The sequence below is a fragment of the Carassius gibelio genome, chromosome A20 (genome assembly GCF_023724105.1).
Source record: "Carassius gibelio isolate Cgi1373 ecotype wild population from Czech Republic chromosome A20, carGib1.2-hapl.c, whole genome shotgun sequence".
In the NCBI taxonomy this organism is placed as follows: domain Eukaryota; kingdom Metazoa; phylum Chordata; class Actinopteri; order Cypriniformes; family Cyprinidae; genus Carassius; species Carassius gibelio.
In genome coordinates, this window is record NC_068390.1 from 24,204,509 (window position 1) to 24,215,127 (window position 10,619).

The 10,619-nt window shown below is 38.0% G+C and overlaps 1 protein-coding gene across 1 annotated transcript; it reads left to right on the plus strand.

Annotated features, from left to right (window-relative positions):
• The first annotated feature begins 251 nt into the window (after positions 1 to 251).
• Positions 252 to 10,100, plus strand: LOC127938090 (adenylate cyclase type 8-like). The gene is made up of 19 exons (XM_052534496.1): positions 252 to 656; positions 2,108 to 3,074; positions 3,250 to 3,399; positions 3,549 to 3,679; positions 3,998 to 4,109; positions 4,252 to 4,379; positions 4,552 to 4,710; positions 4,909 to 5,110; positions 5,243 to 5,428; positions 6,307 to 6,407; positions 6,538 to 6,742; positions 6,985 to 7,083; positions 7,170 to 7,342; positions 7,455 to 7,521; positions 7,670 to 7,828; positions 8,128 to 8,274; positions 8,378 to 8,470; positions 8,572 to 8,692; positions 9,163 to 10,100. Exons 2-19 carry the CDS (start codon positions 2,124 to 2,126, stop codon positions 9,588 to 9,590), a joined length of 3,612 nt encoding a protein of 1,203 aa, XP_052390456.1. The 5' UTR covers positions 252 to 656; positions 2,108 to 2,123; the 3' UTR covers positions 9,591 to 10,100.
• The last annotated feature ends 519 nt before the right edge of the window (positions 10,101 to 10,619 follow it).

Below are 10,619 nucleotides of genomic sequence, written 5' to 3' on the forward strand. Positions count from 1 at the left end.
CAGCCAATCAGATACTTTATTTTGGTATCGTTTACTCCTCTACCCAGCCTCTATATTTAAACTATCTATTCCTTTAAATATAATCGTATATAAGTTGTATGTGCCATTACATTGATTTGAGTCCTGTCTGTACTTATTTTGTATTCTTTGCATATAAATCATTTGTAATTTATATGGTTTATCTCTTATAATAATAACACATATTTCATGAGATAGAGTGTTGATAAGGTACTGAACTTTGACCCTGGAAGGTTCTTGTTATCCTCAGGTCTTCTCTGTGCATCATGTGACGTCAGTGATGGATGCTTTGAGTAGCCTGGGCATGAGTGCTGAGTAAGTAATCCTATTTGCGCAACTTGAGCTTCCGTCTCGCTTTCGACGCGGCAATCTGTTGATCACTTCTCAACTCAATGAATCAGAAAAAACATGTTCATCTCTCATGAAATGTATGTACTTTTTCATCACCAAGCTGGCATATAGATTGTGTAAGTATTTTGCTCATGCATTTCTTTTTCCTGAATTTTGAGAAGAGTGTTGTTCATAACAACAAGATGAAGAGAATCAAAGGAACGGCTCTTTGATGGAGCTGAACAACTGGATTTCTCAAAAAGCAGCAAAATGTACAAAAAGGCATTGGGAAGTTTGTTATCTAAAAGGTAAGCAAAATATTTTTTATTCTCATTATGTTAGGCTACATGATGATGTATAATAAATAGAGGTCGACTGATATTGGTTTTGTGACAACCGATTCCAATATCTTGGAAAGCAGGGTGGCCAAAGGCTGTTATAAAGCTGATATAATTTCATTCATTTTAATTAATATTTAAGAAATTTGAAATCATTTAAAAATTTATTTTTAAATAAATGTGTAAAATACACATACTTAGGATGACAAATTATTTTTCACTATTAAATATTTAATTAAAATATATTTAAAAAGGAAGTAAACACTCTAACCAACATTAGTGTATTCCAGAAAGTGTTTGTTTTGTTGGAAACTCAAGGTTTTTTAATCCCAGGAAAAGGGAAACTCAGTGTTTTTGGTTCCAATAAAAGACAAAACTAAATTTCTCTGTAAATTACCATACACTGAAAAAAGTATTTGTATTATTTTTTAATTCAAAACATCGACAGATATAAATATTTTTCTTTAAGTGCTCAACTAAGATTTTTTTTTTTTTAACAAATGTAAAATATCAAGGTTGTATTAACACATGCCACTGAAAAATGGACAGTTCAGCTGTGACATTCGGACAGCTGTGTCCTGTGTCACTGGATATTGTCCCGATCATGTCGCAGTATGTTGCCTACAGTTGTGACTGGCAGATGAGTTGAGCAGCTGTAATTGTAACACAAAAATACTAAATAAAAGGCTGAATTTAGTGATTTTTAAATAAATGCCCATTAAATGGATTTAACAGTCTATTATATGTTTTTCAAACACTACAGAAGGTGCGAAACCCTTCGTCTCTTGTTTTAGTGACTCATGCCACTGTCCACACTGACACATGCCACCGGATAGTGTCACTGAGCAATAGTGGCATGGGCCAATGGCATCTGTGCATCAGATTCATGTCACTTTAACATTAAAACTGCTGCTGGGCAGGTGCCTATATTTGAAAAATGCCAAATATCGGCCGATATATCGGCCTTTGCGATATTTTTTAGTTAAAATGTTTATATTTTAAAATGTTTAAACTGTATTGTACTTTGCAGTAATGATTGCATGAAAGATCTCTTGCATTGTAAACTTCTGTTTACACCTGAAATCTGCTAACTGATCTATGCTTTCTGGGAGAAAAGCTAATTATTTTGGGATCACAGGAATGGGATGGATTGTCTATGTTGATATAGAGTCACACAGAAAGGGATTGTTTATAGCAGATTACAGTATTATGTAGTTCAGTGCTAAATCTGGCAACCTCTTTTAGAGCACATGGTGACATCACAGGTCCAGTTTAAAAGTCTGATGGTGTGAACGATACGATAAAATGTTGTAACTTATTTAACTAATACAGTAAACAACAAAACTTGGAATGTAAAAGTTTTTGCTTTTCATTTCAGAAGCAAAATAAATGTGATGTAATTCCCCTTTTTCTCATTTCAGACGAGGATGACCCCTAATGGGCCACCTAAACTCTGAAGAGAGATTCAGCGAGTCACTATCTCAACCTGTTGTTGGCATGGTAACATTCAGTGACACATCTGACATGCACAAGATGCCGCCACCATCTTGTATACCCACTCCACTGTCGCCAGGCTTGCGGCGCAAACAACTGCTGTGGCAGAATGCTGTGAAACACATCATCAGCCAACGGGGGCTGAGACAGCAGTTTGGCGTCGAGCCGGCTCGGAAAATTCATGTCACTGATGCCTACATTGAGGAAATCAACCAACAAATACGCAGCAAAGCATCACGGGGTATAACAAAACGGCGTTCCTCGGTTGCCAGAGTTCATCCATCCTTTTTCGGGGAACGTAGCAGTTCATCCAGTACTAACACTAGAACATCTGCAGATTATGCCAGTGATGCTGACTTTTTTGTGCACTGGGGCCACATCATCCACGGGGTGTATGTGCCAACATTGAGACACATCTTCAAATCCAAAGACCTTGAGAAGCTCTACCAACGTCATTCCTCACATACTAGAAGAACCTCATTAGTTGTCACAAACATTATTGATGCAGCTGCCAAACTGCACCTGCTTTTGCTCTACCTGGCACTGGTGCCTGACGGTTCAGACATACTGCTAGGCTGGTTTACGGGGTTCTTCATGGCTTGTGCAATTACCCTGTGTGTTTTGGTACTTACCTGTAAACGCTCACATTCTCCAAGATGGTTGCATTATGCTGGTATGGCTAGCTGGTTGTCACAGACTGCTCAGGTATTGGGTGGGCTGGCATATGGGTTGGAAAGAGACCAATCCTGGTATGTTCTTTTCACCCTGTTTGCAACATACACCCTATTGCCACTGCCACTGTTCTGGGCTATTGGAGCTGGCACCCTCACTTCCATACTGCACCTCACTTCAGAGTCAATACGTCATGTCAGTGAAGTGGGACTTTTAAGAAAGGTAGAGATGGATTGGGTGTATGGATGATAGATATATGGAAAGGTCAATGAACATGCATATGGTGATTGATGAGTTCCCTATAGTTTACCAGAAAAATAATCTGTCAGACTAGTTTCCATTTCTTTTTCCTTTCCTTAGAGATTAGTTTTCAATGGCCCTCTTGGTTTGTCTTTAGATTATCGCCAAGGCTTTACTGTACACAAGCATGAATGTGGCAGGTCTGTTCATCCATTACCTGACCGACCGGTCCCAGAGACAAGCCTTTCTTGAGACACGTCGCTGCATTGAAGGCCGCATGAAACTAGAAACGGAAAACCAGAGACAGGCAAGAGAACTTGAATTCTTTATGTTGTGCTAACAATCTATTATCCTTTGTCCAGTACTATTAACAAATTTGTTTTAATATGAACATCTCATATGTGTAAAAGGTGGATAAGTGAAGATATTTTAGGACAGCGTTTGTTCCCTCCTCAGGAGCGGTTGGTGCTGTCAATCTTGCCCCGCTTTGTGGCCTTGGAGATGATTACCGATATGACTTCTATGGATGATGAGCTTGATCCACAAGAGTTTCACAGAATATATATCCATCAGTATAAAGATGTCAGGTATATAGCTATCTATATAGCTATATTTATCATAGCTTCTAACAAGGGATGTTTCATTGATAGTTAGACAGTAAAGATGAATATACTCTGACCATTCCATTAGCTGAGATCATTTGGTTTTCAAAAGCAGTAACAATTTTGATACTTATGGAAAGATGCAATTCATTACTTACTGATTGTAGATCAAAAAACGGTTTATAAAATTAGTAACACATTACACTGAATATCGTAAGCAGTTTTGCTTGTACAATGAACATTTTTTCTCGTAGTTATTTGACAGTCTTCATCATTATTTCACTCATTATCTTTCCTTTCTAGCATCCTCTTTGCTGATATTAAGGGCTTCACACTGTTATCCATGAACATGTCTGCTCAGGAGTTAGTGTGTTTACTCAATGAGCTCTTTGGACGTTTTGACCGGCTAGTCGAGGTATGCTTTCAATTTAAAGGTTTTTCTGAGGTTGGGATTTTAGAGTTTTATCATTTAACATCACTGAAAAACACCAAAGTACATTTTCAAAGTCACCTAAGACTTGTTCAATTGATGATTCCATTGTGTTTCCTCTTTCTAGGAATATGACTGCTTGAGGATAAAAATATTAGGGGACTGTTACTACTGTGTATCAGGGGTACCAGAGCCTCAGCGAGCACATGCACGCTGCTGTGTGGAGATGGGACTAGCTATGATCAGCACCACACGGTACAACGCAGTGCCTTTCCCTGTATTACCAAATGAGTAGTTCCCTGTGTTTCTGTAGAGTTAGAATTAGTGGGTCCACATATATTTGTGACTTAATCTGACACTAATTTACTATACTTCTGAGCTTATTTGTACAGTAAGTCATCAAGGAACTCTATCTGTATATTCGTAGATCTGTAAGGAAACAACTGAATTTTGACATGGATATGCGAATTGGGATCCACTCTGGCTCTGTTCTTTGTGGGGTTCTGGGTCTACAAAAATGGCAGTTTGATGTGTGGTCCAGGGATGTAGGCATTGCCAACATGCTTGAAGCAGGGGGGATCCCTGGGTGAGTGACCAAAACTTCATAAAGGAGATTTACCAGAAGTAAACATCATATAAACAGATCCCAATGTTACATTGCCTCAGTCTTTGCTCTAAGGCTTGAAACAAACTAGATACGAATGCTTCAAAAGTTTGACTTGGCTGTTACAAAGAACTACAATTGTGTGCAAGACTCCCTTTTGACCGTCTACGATGTCAACAGACGCATCCACATTTCACGTGCTACTTTGGACTGCCTGGATGGAAGCTACCAAACGGAGGACGGGCGTGGATATGAACGCAATGAGTTTCTACGAAAACACAAGATTGACACTTTCCTTATCTGCCATAAAGAGGAGGATCTAGATGAAATTGAAGCAGATCATTTTAAAACTCGGCAAAACTACCGCCCCTGGAACAAAGAGGTTCTATTTAGCAACATAATTGATTTAATATCTGTGCATTGCTTTCTTTCAGTAGAAGAAAGAAAAACATTGACAATGATTTACAATTTTTGTATAATGGGTCTTCTCCTCTGGTGAACTGTAAACTTACAGATCTTGGCCTCCTTCTCCAATGGCTCTTACACACAACTTCCTACATCCTCAGTGTGCAGATCTACATCCAAAGAGATCAACAAACGGATAGAGCATGCTATTGATCTCCGCAGCAGTGAGCGTATGCGTCAGGAGCACATCACTTCAGCTACGATGGTGTTTAAGGATACACATATTGAGGAGAAGGTATAATGGGCAGGATGTGACATGGTTGTTACATGGAGACAGTTGATTGGCTTTTAAAGGAACACTTACATTTTTTGGAAAATAGGCCAATTTTCCAACTCCTCTAGAATTAATCAGTTGAGTTTTACCGTTTTTGAATCCATTCAGCCGATCTCCCGGTCTGGCAGTAGCACTTTTAGCTTAGCTTAGCATAGATCATTGATTCTGATTAGATTGTTAGCATTTAGCACACAAATGACCAAAGAGTTTCTATATTCTTCGTATTTAAAACTTGACTCTTCTGTAGTTACGTCGTGTACTAAGATAGATGGAAAATGAAAAGTTGTGATTTTCTAGGTTGACATGACTAGGAACTATACTCTCATTCTGGCATAATAATCAAAGGATTTTGCTGCCACACCATGGGTGCAGCAGGCGCAAACTAGCACAAACTAGCTGGGGACTATTTTCAGCCAGAATGAGAGGAAAGTTCCTAGACATTTCATCTGAGGAAATCGCAACTTTTAATTTTCAGTCTGTCTTAGTACACAATGTAACCACAGAAGAGTCGAGTTTTAAATACGAAAAATATAGAAACTCTTTGGTCATTTTTGAGCGAAATGCTAACGGTCTAATCAGATTCAATTATATATGCTAAGCTAAGCAAGGTAAAACTCAACTGTTTAACTTTAGGGGAGTTGGAAAATGAGCCTATTTTTTTTTTTAACCACAACACTGTTCCACAACACTGGTCATATAAATCACTTTGCAATTTCCAATTTATCAAAACTTTTGTAGTTACTGAAATGTGTATGTACCCTAAGACTTGATTCTTTCCAAGTCCAAGGGTGTCTTCTGAAACAAAAAACTGACTATTTATATTTTGCTTCATGTTTCAGTTCTCACAGGTAAGGGATGAGATGTTTAAGACCAATCTAGTATGCTCCTTCATCATGTTTCTTCTTCTCATGGCTGTCCAAGCCCTCATTCCTGTACCCAGGTAAAGAATCTAGTCAATCAATGTTCAGCACCTGAATAAGATTATATTTCTGTCACTCTTACAAACCATTGAGCTTAGATATGTTAAACTCCCCCTCCATTCCCTTCTTTGTTCATTGTTTTACCTACAGGTTGTATTACTGGACAGCATTGCAGTTCGCTCTGTTCTTGCTTGGATATCTATTACTGCTTATGATTGTCCTGGCCGAAGAGTTCAGACATTCTCCCGGTGTCCTTCAGCAGTTCTGCTGCTGGATCCATGAAAACAACAGTATGCGGAACCTCCTCACTCTCACAGCTATATCCATCAACTTTAGCATGGCTCTGTTTGACATGGTGAGCCTTGTATAAGTTAATTTTTTTATGCAACTTGGAAGGCTGACACCATAAAAGTTTAAATTTCTGATCTTCTGCTTTAAACGTCATCAATTTGTCTCTAGAGTATACATACCCAAACATAATATATATAGTTATTTCGGGTGCTGTGGCATAGTGGATAAAGTTCAAGGCTTGTAACTTTAAGGTTGCTGATACAAGAACCATTGGGCATAGTAGTTTTTCATCTTGTGATTATCCAGATATGGTGTAACTCTACTGAGACAAGAGAAATAAGCACCAGTGAAACAGAGGGATATAAGACCAGCCAGAAGCCCCTTACTGCCTGCACATATCCAGAGGTGGGACTTCTGTATAAAACAGTTCTTTTATGAAGACTACACCTACCTGTTGTTCAATGTCATGCCTATTATATCTATGCATACAGTTCTTTGTTCTAAGCGGGGTGGTTTCTATGGTGACCTGTGCTGTGTTCTTGAGGCTGAGCTCTCTCTTAAAGTTGGCTATTCTGTTATTGGTGGTGGTCATGTATTCTTACTTCATTGAAGTGTCCTTCCACATGCTGTATGTACATGAACCAGAGCAGGAACAGTCAAGCAGGTGAGTTTCTATGCCAGATCTCTAACATATTTGATTTAGAAATGCCTTTAAAATACTTTCATGTGGTTATAATTTGTTTGCATTTCATACTCACATGGTCCCACTATCTCAGAAGGAAGGGAGTCTCAATTCTGTTGATGGCGATGTTTGTCATAGCTGTGTTCTACAATGGTCGACAGGTATGAGTATTCAGTTTTGACAATGCAATGCCCTGAAGCATTGTATTCTCTATAGCATGTATCCATTTATCTGGCAGGGAATGGGAAGATGTAGGAAAAATGGAATACACATCCATATTATCTGGATCTTGCTTATTCCCCAATTCAGTGGGAAGCAACAACACGGCTAGACTTCCTGTGGCGTTTGCAAGCTCAGCAGGAAGTGCAGGAGATGAGAGATCTGAGGGAACACAATGAGAGTCTGCTGCATAACATCCTGCCTGCACATGTTGCTCGTCACTTCCTAGAGAGGAACAGACATGATCAGGTATAGAGTCATATGAAAGCCACTATCAGTGATGATGTTAATTATGACTGAAAATGTGAGTGGTGCTTGCCTTTGCAAAAATGGCTCCCATGGTGTTAGGTTGGGCTTATCATCCACCAGGTGAAAACTGAAAGTCTGATGAAAAATACCACACCTCAGGTTTTAGGTATAATTAATGTCAATAGCAATTAAAGGTATCATTTAGATCCCTAAACCTTTAAGCTATGGTAATAATGATGCACCACTAATAAACTAAATAGACCAACTAAATGCCCAAACTTCATGTTATATTTATCCAGGAGCTGTATTCTCAGTCCTATGATGAGGTGGGGGTAATGTTTGCCTCCATCGCTGGCTTTAATGAATACTACGAGCAGAAGGAGATCAATCACGAGGGAGTTGAGTCTCTCAGACTGCTCAATGAGATCATTGCAGACTTCGATGAGGTAGGACTTTGAGCAAAGTTTATACTTTTTTTTTTTAACTGTTGTTTTTATCTCTCAGTGTTTCTTACAAAGCCACTATTGTTTTTGGTTCTCCCTGGAAAAGCTGTTGGAGGAGTCATATTTTTTGGACATTGAGAAAATCAAAACCATTGGGAGTTGCTACATGGCAGCATCTGGTCTATCACCTGATAAACAGGTAAACAATGTTAAAAACAGCCTTCTTTATTGAATATATACATTTGGAATTTCCCATTTACTGTCTATGCACCGTAATCGTTCTGTGTTCTATCCTGACAGTCTCGTGTTGTAAATGACTGGCATCATCTCAGTGAGTTGGTTCTGTTCGCTCTGGCTATGAAAGAGACCCTTAAAGAAATCAACAAAAAACATTCCTCAAACAATTTCCAGCTCCGCGTTGGTAATGGGTCAATGAATAGACCCCAGTCAGAGTATATGCCATATTTAATTTTGATGTGAATGAAGCTGTAAATAGAAATAGAAGAAAATATTTCTGTACTGTTGTTATGCACCTGGTTTTAGTAACAATACATTTCGACAAAATATGGGTTGTATGACAGATTGAACAGACTGTACTAACAGTCTTGTTTTGTTTCATGTTATGTTCAGCTAAGTTCTGCTAACTTACAGTTACGTTTTTCAGCAAATACTAACTTCAATTTCAGTCTACACCTATAGGATCAAATGCCTTCGACTTGACATTTTTGGATCTTGACAAACCCTGGTCATTAAACCCTTTCATTGTAAAATATTTTAGTTTTTACATCTCCTTAAATATGTCAGGTACTCTGATTATGAAGCCTATAAAGTTACCTGTAATTTATGCCAATAACCATGAGTATATATGAGTAATTTCAATGTACCCCCTAGGAATTGCCCATGGTCCTGTTGTTGCTGGGGTCATCGGTGCCACCAAACCGCAGTATGATATCTGGGGCATGACAGTGAATTTGGCAAGTCGAATGGACAGCACTGGAGTCAGTGGAAGGATTCAGGTCCCTGAGGCCACACGTAATATTTTAGAAGAATGGGGATTTGTGCTAGAGTTGCGTGGTGAGATATACATAAAGGGTGTCAGTGAGAGAAAAGGACATATCCGAACGTACTTCATCAGCACCAAAAGGCGTCCGCTGTCAAGAAACGGGATTACAGACAGAGGACAGAACAGACGGAGTGGGAGGACCACGCTTGCCGCTGTGGTCTTTGACCTTGTACAGGCCATTCACAGAGAGAAACAGAGAGGTACCAATGGAGGTTTCACTCTGCCAAACAACAACTTCGACAACTTAAAATTATGAAATGAAGCATCAAACCTATATTTACCATAATTTGAGGGGCCCCAGATGAAACACTGCCTTCATCGTTAAAAGGATACCTCAAATATCATATAAAATTCTTATATGGATTTGTCTATAAAGTAGAATAATTATTTATTTTGTACCTATTTCATAAATACCATATATTTTCATAAATTTCACACATTTAGTGAGGTTCTTGATAGGCTAGATTTCACTTTACTACAGCCAATGTAAATATGTTCAGAAAATCACATGAAAAATACAGTTTACAGAATTGTTCCTCATACATGCCTGACAGCATAAAGTAAAGAAAAAAAAAACTCATATGTACCATAGATACAAAGTGTGCACAAACTGTTACTTCTTTATGAGTTCTATGATCTCAAAAAATAATTGTGTACCTCACAGGATTATTAAAGACGATTCAGAAGATGTTATATATATTTTTTAACATCTATAATACTTGTTTTTAAGGTTAAATATAGTTTTAGCCTATATTTAGTATAGTATAAATTATTCTTTCTTATAGTACTGTGAATCCAATTGCATTTGTATATTTGCACAATTTGCATATTAAAATGAATGAATGAAAATAAATGTATGTATCTGCCTTTTGTCTGTTCTTTTCTTTATGCTAGAAATCCAGTTGCGTTCTCAGCAGAGTTCTTATTAAATTACAAAATTGAGTAAAAAAGCTCATCCCATTGCTTTCAAAAACGCTTTACCATGGTAAACAATTTCCCCCTGAAAATATAATTATTTGACCTCTGCTGTTTTAAAGAAGACATAAGGACCTAAAATAAGACAGAAAGGTATTTTTTTGAGGAAGCACATTGCTTACCATGGTATCTTTTGTAATGGACTTCTACGAGTGAATTAATAATTTATTAAAGTTATAATTGAAACATATCGACTCTGTTTCTTACCAATATGGAGATACACATGTTGTGTTGTTTTAAACGAGGCTATACATTTTCAGTGTTGAATTTCAATATTTAACACTACAGGTATTCGCCAGTAGCTCTGAGT

What these genes read in the sequence shown, in the direction of transcription:
- LOC127938090 (XM_052534496.1), top strand. Translation starts at nt 2,124, where the DNA reads ATGGGCCACCTAAACTCTGAAGAGAGATTCAGCGAGTCACTATCTCAA. An exon ending in AAGTGGGACTTTTAAGAAAG is followed by an intron (nt 3,075 to 3,249) that starts GTAGAGATGGAT and finishes GTTTGTCTTTAG; the next exon opens with ATTATCGCCAAGGCTTTACT. An exon ending in CTGCCTGCACATATCCAGAG is followed by an intron (nt 7,084 to 7,169) that starts GTGGGACTTCTG and finishes CTATGCATACAG; the next exon opens with TTCTTTGTTCTAAGCGGGGT.